General features: G+C 45.4%; 1 protein-coding gene across 3 annotated transcripts in view; it reads right to left on the bottom strand.

The window, feature by feature from the left end:
• Nucleotides 1-11,758, bottom strand: part of ABL2 (ABL proto-oncogene 2, non-receptor tyrosine kinase) — a 56,065-nt gene extending 44,307 nt beyond the window's left edge. For all 3 annotated transcript variants that reach the window (XM_068141415.1, XM_068141417.1, XM_068141414.1), the window contains exon 1: nucleotides 11,385-11,758. In XM_068141415.1, the coding sequence (XP_067997516.1) occupies nucleotides 11,385-11,571 (187 nt within the window). In that variant the 5' untranslated portion in view covers nucleotides 11,572-11,758. The remainder of the gene's footprint in view (nucleotides 1-11,384) is intronic.
• Between the last annotated feature and the right edge of the window lie 3,420 nt (nucleotides 11,759-15,178).

A 15,178-nucleotide genomic window follows, 5' to 3' on the forward strand; every position in this document is an offset into this window, starting at 1 on the left:
AAAAAGACAAACCCTACTCACCTTCCTAGTCAGGAGAAAGCACTAAAAGGATCTGCAGAGAGCTGGCTCTCGCTGTTACACATGCTACTGCCACAAATGATAATGCTCATCATGGCTTACTTGACAGTAACAATTCAGTCAGTAACACACACAAAAGAAGACAGGCTTGAAAACAAAGCAGAACTGAGTGACATCACCATAAACTGATCAAAGAAACTACTTTCAGAGCATTTGTTCAAGGGCTCGCCTGTGCCACAGAATTAGCTTTCATCAAGGTGTGATTCTAAGAGTAACTTTACCAAGGCTTGGCTCTATTAATATCAATAGTAGTCTAAACAGCATATATAGTACATACAGCAACTTAAAGCTAAGGTTTAAAGAACCTGTTATTTTAACTTTGGTATCTTAAATTGGAGCCCAAGAGCTGCCAATTTTCAGACTGAATTTAATTTGCTGGTCTGTAGATGAAAAATAAATAAACAAATAAAAAATCAATTTATAGGAAAAGAGTAACCACAAATGGGCTCCCAGACAAAGGATGATGCTACTCTTCCACTTGTACTGAAGTGGATGGTGGGCATAAAGAGAGCTTTACAATCCAAACCTATAATCTAATTAAAAACTGCACTGAACACAAGCAGTGAGAAAATCCATGCTCATGCAGTCCAGCTCTGGCTAGTGAAAGCTTGAGTTATGTGTAATGGAGGAAGGAAACTATGCCACTATTTCAAAAGCTCTTCAAGGCTATTCAGATCTCTAAGTGGAGCCTATTCCACTCTTCCTAGAGAGGTAACTTGTATCCCTTTTGAAAAATTGTGCACAGACAGACTTTCTTTTTATTGCTAAACAGTCACCACAGTTTCATTAATCGGCAAGTTCTGACATGTTAGATTGCTGCGCCGGTTGTAACCCTTAAAAAAATATTTCTTTTCAGATGCCTTCAAGGCTAATCTAAATAATTATTAAGTAAAGTAAATTTCAGAGGTATTAGAATAGCTCTATCTTGTCTCCACTTCTGCTCTTGGCTTTTCTAGGCAGCAACACAAAATTGATATTCTCATCAGTTGCGCAGCCTCCCACAGGCTTCTGAATAGCAGCAGTAAAACTGAACAGTCTCATCAGCTCCCTGGCAGTGCTGGTTAGCAAAATGAACCCTGAGCAGCACGGGCTTTGAAATCATCTTGATGATCTGAGCTGACTCTCTAAGCTAAGGAAGGGCTCATTGTATTAAGTGACACTCCAGCTTGGGGTTGAAACTGGAACATACAAATGCTTTTGGGTTTTGTCTAGAAAACAGATCCATGCTCTGCAAACACCTTTTAAAGCCCTGATGTTAAGGGTAAAGGTGGGAGGTAACACTAATCTTCTTGGATGTAACAATATGTAAACAAGGTTCTAGGCTTGGCCCTTTTGGAGGGTATACAGATTTGTCACAAGGAAGTGTTTCTCCATATAATTCCTTTGTTTTGGTATGCCTACTGTATGGTCACTTCATCACTGGAGGTGTTTATAAAGAGACTGGATAAGGCACTTAGTGCCATGGTTTAGTTGATTAGGTGGTGTTGGATGATAGGTTGGACTCGATCTTGAAGGTCTTTTCCAACCTGATTAATTCTGTATTCTGTCACCTTGGAATGTGAAAACCAGAGACATTTCATGCTACACACCACCACAATTCTAGACATTGGTATCATTCCTTAGAACGAGAAGCAAGCCTGACACCTGTTTAAAAATTAGCCATGGTGCTGAGCACATTTAACCCACAACAAAAGTAATTAATGGTGTCTTAAGTCAACCCACAGTAAATCCCCCATGTGAACTCTAAAGAGTACATATGTGCATTCACTATTCAATTGTACTCGATTCTACCTCTGGTAAGAATAGAGCAAGAGGAGGAAATATTGGTGCTGGGTTTTTCCTTCCACTTGTTTGTGCTCCAGGAGCTTGGGACTCATCTTTTTGTGTCTAGTATCAGTCATTTGCTGCATCAGCTCTGAAGCAGTCAGGCAGGTGGACTAGGTGATTATTATAAGCTCCTTCCAACTGAAGCAATCTATTCTATGTGGAGAAGCCCCCCAACCAGTATGCTGCCCATTATAGGGACATTGGTCAATAAGCTGCTTCTAACATATCATCAATCAGTTTGGAAGGTCCACCTGTCTCATTCAACAATCATTAGATATACCCAAGACTGTACTTCTAAAACATCATCTCCAAAGCTGACCAGTCAAAATACAATTTCCAGAGTACAGAAATGCACTACTAGAGAGAAGATGCAAGATAATATTTTACTCTTTTCTTTTCTTCCAGTCTTTCCCTATTCCTGTTGTCTTCTCTCCAGCATTAGCTGCCTTTCTGGAGCTACTGTCTCCATAGTTGTTCATCCTACATATACTAATTGAGATGACAACAAATAGGAAGAGCAGAGACAAACCTGACACTTTGAAATTGGGATTCTCATAAGAAAAAGGAAGAAGACTGAGAGGAGCATAGGGTCACAAATCCAGACTGTTCTCATCCTCCTATCCTCTAATTTGATCCCAACAAGAGCAGAAGATTCCTTTACCATGCCCTATGCAGCTTATGACAAGAATGAGATAGAATCATTTAATTTGGAAAAGACCTGTAGGATCATTGGGTCTGAACATCAACCTAACACCACCATTGCCATTCAACCATGTCCAAGACCCTGCTTCACACTATAATTTTACCTCCATTTCACTGATTTAAGATGTTTCACTTTAAATAACAAACACTAGACAAACCAGGGAAGCACCCTAAATCCTAACCAGTAACATTAAGTTAAAGGAGGAAGGGATGCAGAACTGTCCCGTTGAAAATGGGGGTTTCCTCATTGAAGAGCTACTTTTCTTACTTAACTGTAGTCCAAATTCTCACATCACTGTTGTCACAGAATATTAGGGGTTGGAAAGGATCTTCAGAGTTCATCAGGTCTAATCCCTCTGCCAAAGAATACTTTCAAATCAACATAAATGAAACTCCAAGTTTTTTATCACACACAATTCTTTTTAATGGAAGTATTGTAGTAGGATTAAGATCCAAAGCGCAACATTTTGGAAGGAAGGACAAGGGGGAAGGAATTTCTTGAAGTTCAGTTTTAAAAGACACGTGCTCCAGCAGGAGTAGGGAAGTGATTGTACCCCTGTACTCTGCATTGGTCAGGCTGCACCTTGAGTACTGTGTCCAGTTCTGGGCCTCTCAGTTTAGGAAGGACATCGAGACACTTGAACGCGTCCAGAGAAGGGCAACAAGGCTGGGAAGAGGCCTTGAGCACAAGCCCTATGAGGAGAGGCTGAGGGAGCTGGGATTGTTTAGCCTGGAGAAGAGGAGGCTCAGGGGTGACCTTATTGCCCTCTACAACTACCTGAGGGGTGGTTGTAGCCAGGAAGGGGTTGGTCTCTTGAGGTGAGGAGAAAGTTCTTCACCGAGCGAGTCATTCGTCATTGGAATGGGCTGCCCAGGGAGGTGGTGGAGTCACCATCCCTGGAGGTGTTCAAGAGGGGATTGGACATGGCACTTGGTGCCAGGGTCTAGTCATGAGGTCTGTGGAGACAGGATGGACTCTATGATCCTCGAGGTCTCTTCCAACCTTAGTGAAACTGTGATATTGTGTTTAAATAGCCTTAAAAGAGCACTAGAAGATTGAAATGAAAACAATTCCTGGTGAAGCATTTCTGAGCATAGTACCATAGTATCTCTCAGGGTTGGAAGGGACCACAAGGATCATCTACTTCCAACCCCCCTGCCATGGGCAGGGACACCTCACACTAGATCAGGCTGGCCAGAGCCTCATCCAGCCTGGCTTAAACACCTCTAGGGAGGGGGCCTCAACCACCTCCCTGGACAACCCATTCCAGGGCTTCACCACTCTCATGGTGAAGAACTTCCTCCTCACATCCAGCCTGAATCTCCCCACCTCCAGCTTCATTCCATTCCCCCTAGTCCTATCACTACCTGAGATCCTGGTCTTCCCCTCAAAAAACACCACCTAAATTATTTTTGAACTGTTTTTTGCAATTCCTGTGCGGATACTGGAAGCCACCTATTAGCAAGTTAATTTATACACAGCTGCAGACCAACAATCATACAGGGAGATGCACATGTCTTCCTAGAAAGCCCACAAAGTGCATGAAACTTCCTGAGCAGATATGGGTAACACAAATAAGCTTTGTTGTGGTTTATAGTGTTACCAACAGGAAGCCTCAATGGTTTTGTAAATCACTTATTCTAGAGAGAGAAATCTCAATGGATAACACCAAGACCGACCTTTAAAATAAAGTATTTCATAACCACGGGACCAGAGGAATGTCAGGGATGATGATGCAGTAGTGGTGAGAGAACCATTACTTCAGCCCAGTAGGTCAACTCTGTTACCCCATTTGGCCCAAGCTTTTGCTTCTTTCCTGCTCTGTTGAGGGACAGAGAGATTGCTAGTGGTCTGAACAACTAGAAGAAGTAGTTCTTTACCAGTAACTACTTTTCTGAATGCTTCCAAGATGGCTACTTTGCAGAGCCACCTGCAAAGCCAGTCACACTACACCTCCTCAGCTTTGTGTCATCCCTGATTACACACTGTAGAAAGAACTACTAACGGTTTGGCAGGCAGTGATTTAGAATATCAAACTCAGAAACTTTAGTCTGTGGTCATCCATCCTTGGGTGAAAACAAACTCACCAAGACACTAAGCAAAACCTAAATGTATTACTTCTAATAATTCTGACCTGCATCCCTGCTGGAACAAGTACAAACTGCTGTTTCTTGTTTTATATTAGTTGGACTTGAACATAGTTTCCTACGAGCCCGAACGAGTCAGCTGTCAGCAGTATTGACAAGACAGTTTACACATAATAAGTATATGGAAACATTAAGTTGTGACAACCAGGAGAAATGGGCCAGAATAAATCACCCTAGGGCTGGTCTAGCTTTATCCATGAAACAAAGATCTCTAAAGTATCATTTGACTTCACTAGACTGGCCTGCTTTAAGAACAAACAAATGTAACATATGCTGAAGTAAGTGGGTCACAGAACGGGTCACTTCTCCAGAACACCAGTGCAAACACCATCTCAAGCCTACTGTCCCAGAATCTGTAAGCAGTACCAGCCATAAAATATTCCTGAAGCCAACTCTGCTACAGCATCTTTAGGAGACAATCCAACGATCTTCCAGCTCCAATCATGCGAGCTGTCAGTCTTGCTAGATTAAAAGCTACTAAAAAGGTAGATTTAAGCCACTTGTGAGAATTCGCTTTTGTGTCCAACAACTTACACGTTCCCTTTCCACCAATTTGTTCACTTGGCTATGTCCCTGTTTAAAAAAAAAATAAAATAAAAATAAAAATCCCACTTTTTTTTTTTTCCCCCCTCCAAACACTGCACTTGGGAGCAAGAGCAAGTTTGTGAAATATTGCTAGAACAACTTGTACTACACCATCTGCTACATGTGGAGACTGAGAAACCAAGGATCTGTCTGGGCTCTGAAATTTAAGTTAGTTCTGACTAATATCTTTTGAGGTAACTTCATTTCAGTCTTCTCTTCCTCATGCTGTGTTCACAGCCTGTGTGAACTGCATGCTGCATGGGGGTAGGAACTGGCTGGACGGCTGAGCCCAGAGATTGGTGGTGAATGGTGCCGCATCCAGCTGGTGTCCAGTCACTAGTGGTGTGTCCCAAGGATCAGTGCTGGGGCTCATGCTCTTTAATATAGTTGTTGATGATCTGGATGAGGGCATTGAGTCCATCATCAGTAAATTTGCAGATGACACCAAGCTGGGGGCAGGAGTTGATCTGCTGGAGGGTAGAGAGGCTCTGCAGAGGGACCTCAACAAGCTGGACAGATGGGCAGAATCCAAGGGCATGAGATTTAACATATCCAAGTGCTGGGTTCTGCACATTGGCCACAACAACCCCATGAAGTGCTACAGGCTGGGGTCAGAGAGGCTGGAGAGCAGCCAGGCAGAGAGGGACCTGGGGGTACTGGTCAATGGTAGGCTAAACACGGGCCTGCAGTGTGCCCAGGTGGCCAAGAAGGCAAATGGCATCCTGGCCTGCATCAGGAACAGTGTGGCCAGCAGGAGCAGAGAGGTCATTCTGCCCCTGTACACTGCACTAGTTAGGCTGCACCTTGAGTAGTGTCCAGTTCTGGGCCTCTCAGTTTAGGAAAGATGTTGAGTTGCTGGACCATGTCCAGAGAAGGGCAACAAAGTTGGTGAGGGGCTTGGAACACAAGCCCTGTGAGGAGAGACTGAGGGAGCTGGGGTTGCTTAACCTGGAGAAGAGGAGGCTCAGGGGAGACCTTATTGCTGCCTACAACTACCTGAAGGGAGGTTGTAGCCAGGTGGGGGTTGGTCTCTTCTCCCAGGCAACCAGCACCAGAACAAGAGGACACAGTCTCAAGCTGCACCAGGGGAGGTTTAGGCTGGATGTTAGGAAGAAATTCTTCACAGAGAGAGTGATTGCCCATTGGAATGTGCTGCCTGGGGAGGTGGTGGAGTCACCATCATTGGAGGTGTTTAGGAGGAGACTTGATAGGGTGCTTGGTTGCATGGGTTAGTTGATTAGGTGGTGTTGGATGATGGGTTGGACATGATGATTGAAGGTCTCTTCCAATCTGGCTTATTCTATTCTAAAAGTACATAGGAAATGATAAACCAGGAATTAAAACAGATGAATACAGATAGTCTATTGTCCCATCCATTGAGCTGGTAGAGCCCTCTCATTTGTGAAATCCAGTATGCAAAAATCCCAACTTAAAACAAGGTATAAAAACAAATACAGAATGTAACTGGATCTGCATGAATAATTTAGATATCATGAAGAATGATGTCATACAGAACACACCTCTAATTTCATATTCTGCAGATGTTCCCCTAGACACTTAGCTGAACTAGCCTTTATTCCCCAAATAATTAGTTAAAGTTATTTATACATTGTGGTCCCACAAGATTTCTGATTTACAGTACAAAGAGCCAGGCACTGAATACAGTGATTATATTCCATCTGCATAGGGCATTTACTGACAGGAAAGTCTGCAGGCAAGTAGCTCTGGCCCGAGCTCCCTGCATTTCACTGGGATGAAAAATAAAGAGCATTTTAGGCAGCCCACAAAGTGCAGTTGTTAAACTGACCCTATATTCTCTCCTTCTTTCCATTTTCCTGCTCCAGCCCTCCAGTTTCCCTGAATTTCAAAGGGATAGTGTTATTTACGCTTCTTCCTATTTTAGAATGTTTTTATCATGTGGCATAGCACTCCAGCTGCCCTAGGGGAGCTTTAATGATAATTTTATTTTTAAAAGTATAGGCTTATCTTGCTTGACCTTGATGCACATAGCAAAAGGTTGCTAAACTCCTCCTCTAGAAAACAAAACAGGGAACAAATGTCCTGTGCCTGTTGGATCAAAAGCTCAAGAGTGGCAGAGCCTTCCAATACCCCGAAATATATCACCAAGGCAACTGCAGCAGTACTGCAAACAGGTATCTCAGAGGCTTCCCAGCCAGGATTTAAATAATCTGACTTCCCTGCAGTATGCTTTCTACAACACTCAGCAAGTCTTTCTGGAGATGAAAGGCATGCTCACGCCATTCCAAAGAGTATCTTGGTACGGGAGGCAGTTATCGCTGCTCTTCAGAATGAAAATTAGCACACGTCACTGCTGAGAGGTCGTACGAGGAGCCGAGTAGAGCCTGTGCAACTTGCATGTAAATTGTTGGTTGTCATCAGTTGTACCCCATCCCTCAGACTAAGAAGGTATCTTACTTCTCTGTCCCTTCTCTGAAAGGGAAAGCATGCTCATCCTGAAAAGGCACCAAGTATTTCTTCTCATTTCTGATCACACTGAACTGTAAGACTTTGATCCTAACCAGTGTTTACTACAGCTTCTCCCTCTTGAGCTGTTGTCCCTGCAGTACCAGTCAATTCTGACACTGTGTACGTGGGAACACTAGTGTCCAAAAGAGCCTTCTATTTACATTCTTCCTTTCTAGTACACTGCTAGCAACCAACATGCTTCACGATCCATTGCTTGAATTTATACATCACAGATTATGTGCTAGGAACCCTCACAACACGGTCATTTGAAGGGCTGATTTCAAAAGGCTGCAAAATACACAAAGCTCTTGCACCTTACAGGGCTCTGCTCCAAATAACACCAGTATGCCAACTTGCTTACAACTCCTCTGCCCAGCTTCACAGCAGTGCTCACAGAGTTCAATACCACAGTGAGCTGAATCCCTGAGGAGTCTAGGTGTCCTCATGATGGAATAGTGAGGTGCCATGATACAGCTTTCCTTGTTCTTTGCATAACCCAGAAAACATCTCCAAACTCCTTGCCTCTTTCAAAAGTTGATCCTAAGGTAGGTAGTGCCTGTGTGTCTATAGTGCTTCTCCTACACCACTGTAACACAGCAAACACACTTGTGACAAACTGGTGCAACTCAATCTCTCAAATTTTGAAGGGTAATTTCACTTCAAGTTTGTTGTGTGAAAGTGCTTGACTGAATTTTGGTAGCCTAGCACAAGAGATTTTACATTTTATCAATTTGTCACAAGCTGTTCTTCAAAATCCTGTAGCAAAGTGTGTCTGAGGCTGAAAACCTTGGTTACTTCCATCCTTTCCATGAAGAATCCCTCAAAACTAACTTGTCAGGAGTTAGTAAATGTTGATCCCCCAGCACAGTGTAGTATGAAATCTGACAATGTGAGCTGAGGCAGGGACTCATACCTGCTAAGATCTAGTACATACAATAGGTTGTATTCCTCACATCAATGAATATATCAAGGAGAGACAAGGAAGGGAGATAAAGTCACTCATCCTTAGACTGGCTTGGTATAGTCACTGATCCAGGAGTGCTCTCCCCATCAGTTTTCACACACTGTGAATACATGTCCTAGAGACAGGATGGAAGGCTCAGGTTCAGAAAGGCCTAAAAAAGAGAAATCTGGATCAAGTAATATCAGAAGCAACCAAAATGTCTCAGCGAAAGCTAGCAGAATGCCAGGTAAAGTAAAACAGGGTAAGAAGGTTAGTAAACGAAAAATAACAGTAGAAGCTGAGACAAAAAGTCTCTTGGACAAGGGGAGTCAGGATAGCCCTTCCCTTCTCTGAGAAGGGAACTCTTTGTTACTGACCAAGCCAAGCATTAAATGCGTACCAAACTTTGGCATTTGGTACAAATTATTAAGAGTGAGTTGTTCACCAAGTTCTAGTACAATGTTCTGGGGAACAGTTTAACACACCTGAGGTATTCACTAAGATGGGATAGGAGTCTGAAACCTACCCTGAAAACTCTCAAAAACTAGATTGCCAAATAACCCCACTCCTTTTACATAAGCTAAAGGAATAAAAAGCCGTATCTTATTTTCAATAGACACATCTGCCTTTGCAGTCTGCAAAGAAAGTAACAAAGGCAACAAAAACCTAAGCAAAACAATAGCCATTAGTTTCACCACTGAAGCAGATAACCTAAGCAATACAAATAGCCATTATTCTAAAAGATACAATTACTAGTATCACAGAGAAATGTCCTTCTGATATGTCACTGAACAGTTTAATTTAGAGTGTGTTGACTTTCCAGGCTCATTCTTGTTCCCAGGTCTAGGGAAGACAGAGCAGAAGGTCTGGCTGAGCACATAATTTGTCTATTTGCTGTGCATGCATGCTTAAGAAAGCCTTTTCTCTCCACTTCCCTGCTACAGTTTAGTAGGGAGGAGCCAAAAGGATTTCTTCAGGATGTTGTACTAAATTACTACTAAAATATGCAGTAATATATGAAAAGATACACTTGAGTCATTCCCAGCTGTGTTTTTCTGAAGCTATTACACGTCCTCATACACTATACTGTACTTCCCACAAATGTCCTTTCTGTCCTTGCCTTGTGATAGTCATCTTGGTACCAAAACATGAAAAGACTGACAGTTTGTCATCAGCAGGAGTGTTCTTGCCTGCTAAGTCATGCTGATCAGTCTACACAGCAGTTTTGCTCTACTGCTAAAGACTTAAGACTTCAGCATGCCAGAAGGAGGCTTGGAGCGTAACTTCAGAGATCTGATCCTGACACTGTGAACTTACAGTATTAAGTCTATTTCGTACTAATTTTTCTGCCAAAGTGCCATTTAAAGTACAAGAGCATAACATGAAGTTGATGATAGTTTGGTTGAAAGATGCATTAGGATAGTAATCCTTGGGTTTAATTCTACTAATAGCAGCTCAGGCATTTCAGCAAGCATGGAGTTCTGTTTTGGCTTTAAAGTTGATACTGCTCCCTGAACTTAAAAGCTGTGATAACACTGAGATTTTTAAGAACCAGATTTAGTCCTGCACTCTTGTTTTGATAGATACTTATGTGTCAGCAGTTACAGCAGATGATATTTACATTTAGACTGCTGTTTGCATGTTTCTTAATCTTTTTTGCCTATGCTCATTCTGTTGAGCACAGAAAAAAAATACATATAGTCAGAGGCAGCTTTGCTCTATAAACACCAACATTTCTCTTCACCTAGAGCCAAACTACACAAGCTCTCCATAGCATACTCAGTACTGGAGGATCAATGATGTATCTATTCTCAATGTGCTTGTTAAGGCAAGACAGGTTTCTGTTGATCATACCTTCCAAAACTTGTGCATTAAGATGTTGCCAAATAAGATACAATTAAAAAAATAAACAAGAAAACCCCACCATAGTCATTAGGGGGGAGTTGAAGTTGTGGGGGTCCCTCTAGGAGTGATTTCAGAAACTAATCATGTTGCATTAAGCAGTTCTGGAATCACTGTGCAGAAAGAATAGAAATGGACAGGCAAAAACTTAACCAAGAATCATATGGCAGCTGTGACAGTCTAGTCAAAATCATTTACTCTGCCAGGAGCTATACAGCCAACAGAGATTTCTAGATCTAGAAGGGCAAGTTATAAGCGCCTCAGTAAACAGAAAGACAAAGCACATGTAAGGTTTACCTTTGTAAACAAAACCAGGGCTTAGGAACCGCTGCAGTGACAGCTACCAAGCGCTGTAAGTTTTGATTCTCGGCGGTGCCACCTCCCTCCCGCTGTGGATGGCAGGGATTCCCGGTCCCCAGCTCCGGGGGAAGTTTCTCCGGCCCCGACCTCGCTGCCAGGCTCCAGGCTGGGCCGAGGCCACCATCCCCGGGGACGTGGCAGCAGCGGCGGGGACTGCCCCGCTCTCCATCGACTCCCGCAGCTCTCCCCTCCCCCAGTTAAGCCAACAACAACAAAAGCGGGAGGGAGGGGAGGAAGGGGGATCGTGCCCCTTCTTCCCGAGCCCCACACCCGACCCTCTACCGGGGTCACCCCCCCCTCGCCGCCCCAGCCCCTCCCGCCCGGCAGCACGGCCCCCGGCCCGGCCCCTCACCGTGCTGAGTGAAGATATTGAAGCCTCCCTCGGCGGTGCGCCCGGCCGCCTCCCGCCGGCGGCCCGCCGGCCTGGCCGCGTTGCTCCCCCGTAGTCCCCGCGGCTGCTGCTGTTGCTGCTGAGGCGGCGGCGGCTGGTGCTGGAGCCCGACGCCCGGCTCCCCGACGCGGCCCACCTGCTGCCCCATCGCCGCGCTCCCGGCCGCGGCCCGCAGCTCACATGCCGCCGCTGCCTCCGCTCCCCGGCCCGGCAGGCGGGCTCCCGCTCCTCCCCCCCAGAGCGGCCCAGCCCGGCGGCTCCCGCCCGCCTCGCCGGCCCCCGCGGCGCTCCGGCCTGGGACTCACGGACTCGCCCCCTCAGCCCCCGCCGCCATCTTAAACCACAGAGCGCCGGGAGAGAGGGGAATAGAGCGGCTCCCGCAGCCACCTCCGGTCCTCCGAGGGAGGCCGCCCACCCCGCCCCCGGCACGCACAGCCACAGATCGCCGCACGCCGTGGTGACACTCGGTGGCACTGCGGCCGGGTTGTGGCGGGGACGTGCACGGGCTGAAGTGCCAGACCCCCCTCACTTGCCACACTGTGCCCTCGGAGGGACCTCTTATTTTGGCCATAATTTAAGGCCAGGAGCGGGTAACCCGACCAAAGGCCACGGCCCCAGAGCTGCCCTGCTTATGACAAAGCTGAGCCTGGTCCCGGTCCCCGTGTCCACGCCTGCCCTGTGGGCCAAAGGTGGGCTGCTTCATTTACAAACCCACGCAGGCATGTGGTATGAAGCCAGGGTGAAGAATCCCACTGTGGAAGGGAGCTGTGGTAGGCCTGTCTTGAGCTATACACGTCCTCCTCCGTGGCCCACCAGGGCAAACTCCCCAGGCTCCCACTGGGACCTGCTCTTCTGGCTAAGGGTGTGGAGGAAGTGGAAGACACTGCTGTGTGAATAACATCAGGTGTGTTAGTGGCCAGGCGTGGTTGTCAGTAGCATCTTGTAGCTGAATGTGCAGTCTACCCTGTAACTAAGTGGTAACCTCTCATCGTTCAGCTTGTGTAATAGTAGCATAAAGCTCTCCAAGCCAAAGCAGGAAGGAGGAGATTGCATCCTGAAAGAAGAAAGATGTTGCTGTTTGTAGATTAGGGGACCTAGGCACTTGGAATTATTTTAGCTGTCAATGCTAACTACTATGCCATAGAATCATCAAATGGTTTGGATTGAAAGGGACCTGTGAGGGTCCAAGCCCCCTTCAGTGAGCAGGAACATCCTCAACCAGAGTCCAAGCCAACCTCATCTGGAATGTTTCCAGGGATGGGGCATCTACCACTTCTCTGGGCAACCTGGGCTACTGTTTCACCACCCTCACTGTAAAAAGTTTCTTCCTTGTCTTTAGTCTCCCTCTTATAATTTAAAACCATCACCCCTTGTCCTGTCAAAAGGCCCTGCTCAAAAGTCTGTCCCCATATTTCTTAGAGGCTCCTTTAAATACTGAAAGGCCACAAGAAGGTCTTCTGGAGTTTTCTCCAGGTTGAACAACCCCAACTCTCTCAGCCTGTCCTCACAGCAGAGGGGTTCCACCTCTTGCATCATTGTTGTGACCTCTTCTGGCCCTGCTCCAACGAGTCCACATCTCTCATGCACAGAGAACTCTAGAGCTGCACCCAGCACGGCAGGTGGGGTCTCAGCAGCATGAAGCAGCGGGGCAGAATCCACTCCCTCCACCTGCTGCCCATGCTGCTGGGTATGCAGACCAGGACACGGCTGGGTCTGGGGTGAGAGCACACGTTTCCAGCTCATGTCCAGCTTTTCATCTACCAGTACTCCCAAGCCCTTCTCTGCAGGGCTGCTCTACATCCCTTCATCCCCCAACCTATGTTGCAGCAGTACTTTGGCAATACTGCTTCATCATGGATGAGCCATAGTGCCAATCACTTCAGATGCTCTCACCACATCACTGAGAACTGACATGAAAGTGACAAATTTGCTTGGTAACACTCAGAGCCAGCCAGCTTTCAAGGAACCTCAGCATCCTGTGAATAGAACAATCTTTGTGTGGCTCTCCTGGGGTGGGAAAGTGAGAAGAAACTCCTTTGTGGGCTCCATGAAAGTCAGCTTTCTTGCATGAAATTCATAGCAATAGGAATTCTAAGGAATTCTGCCTTTCAAGGGTCAAGAGGTGCTACCAAAATGCTACACATACTGTCACATGCATTCAAACTAAGCCCTGCTGCAATAATAATTATGTCTTAAAATATGGGTGGCTTATCCTGCTGACAAAGGCTGGAGTAAATGGGAATGAGGAGCATGTGGAGCCAGAAATGCCTTATGTCACTAAATTAATGGACTAAGGACAGCAGGGAAATTAGGAATTACAGACAGGCTCACTAATGACACACAACAAAACAGTTCTTAAAATAGTGCAGGGAACATCTGGGGTGTTGCATAGGATATGCATTGCCAAGTACAGAGCCTGCTGTGGACATGGTTATGTGTATATGAGCAGAGGATTTCCTTGCAGGATGGACAGTCCCAGGCAGAACTGGCCCACATGAGTAAACACTGCAGTGGAGAGATTTCCTGGTCTCATTCCAGCTAGAATTTGCAGCATTTGGCATTTGTAAGTGGTTTGCCTTGTAAACAAAATATATGTTCTCTGGAGGCTGTAGAGAGACAACAAACACAGAAGTACCTCGTGCCATTTGCAGTTGCAATGTGGAATAAAACCACTCTTTAAAATTCAGCAGAAGTGCTATTTTTCTTTCCTAATGTCTTTTACTCCCTGATCCTAAAGAACTATCCAGAGGAAGCCATTAGCATTTTAAAAGATGCCAGTGTCAAGAGACTATTATAATAATTGCACTAAGGAGAATTGGCTTTAAACACTCTTCTTATTCCTCAGACCTCATGAAATCCCTCATTCTCTCTACCAGCAGCTCGTGCACACGTAGCATCTTGCTGTGGGTGACGTTACTGTCTGACTGTATGGAACTTGTCTGACATACAGAAACATCTGACCTGGGGATGGAGTCAGGCATGGGCTTTCTAAAAAGGCCTGTTGCAGGGGGAGGAGGACAGCAGCATGGTTGCCATATGCTATGGTATAATAGTATTTATTTTAAAAGCTTGCAAACCAGTGGCCCAGCCTTTGCTGTCTGTGTGCTAAACAAGCCCTACCCTCAGACTGTACCTGGCTTGGCCCTCCCAACAACATCATTTGCATAGTATCATATAAACAGAAGATGGCAAGCCTTGGCTGGTGGCCTCTCTTCTAGAAGAGCAATGGGGATATAAAAAAAGTAACTCCCCAACCTGCAAATGACTCTTTGCTACTGACTCACTGTGACACGGAGCCACACCATTCTTTATCGTTAACACAGGGGCTACTCAGTGTTTACTTCACAGAGTGTCAGGGTTATTAACCATGCAAAGAGTACAAAGTGCTTTGAGGAGGTGGAATCTGTATCAATGCTATTATTATCAGATATTATCAGCCTATAATCAGTAGGATTAGGAATAAGTTGGTTTTGTCAGAAGGTAATTTCTTTTGAAGAGGTCTGGCACTGTGCACTAATGAAGCATCAGAACAGTTACTGTCCTCCTGGCAAGTCTGGGTTTCCAGTCAATCTACTGCCTCCTGAGCTGTTCAAGTGAGGGATGAAAAGGACCAAGGAACAAAGGCAGGATTGAGGTTACAGTAATATACCTGACAAGAAATGTGCTATTTCTAGAAACACTTCTGAAACAACTTTAAATATTCACCTTATGTCCATTTCTTGAAGCTTCTTCTAAGCACTGATAATTCATTGTCC

Source organism: Melanerpes formicivorus, unplaced genomic scaffold (assembly GCF_026170545.1).
Source record: "Melanerpes formicivorus ecotype bairdi unplaced genomic scaffold, bMelFor1.0.p_v2 SCAF_7, whole genome shotgun sequence".
NCBI classification, from domain to species: Eukaryota; Metazoa; Chordata; class Aves; order Piciformes; family Picidae; genus Melanerpes; species Melanerpes formicivorus.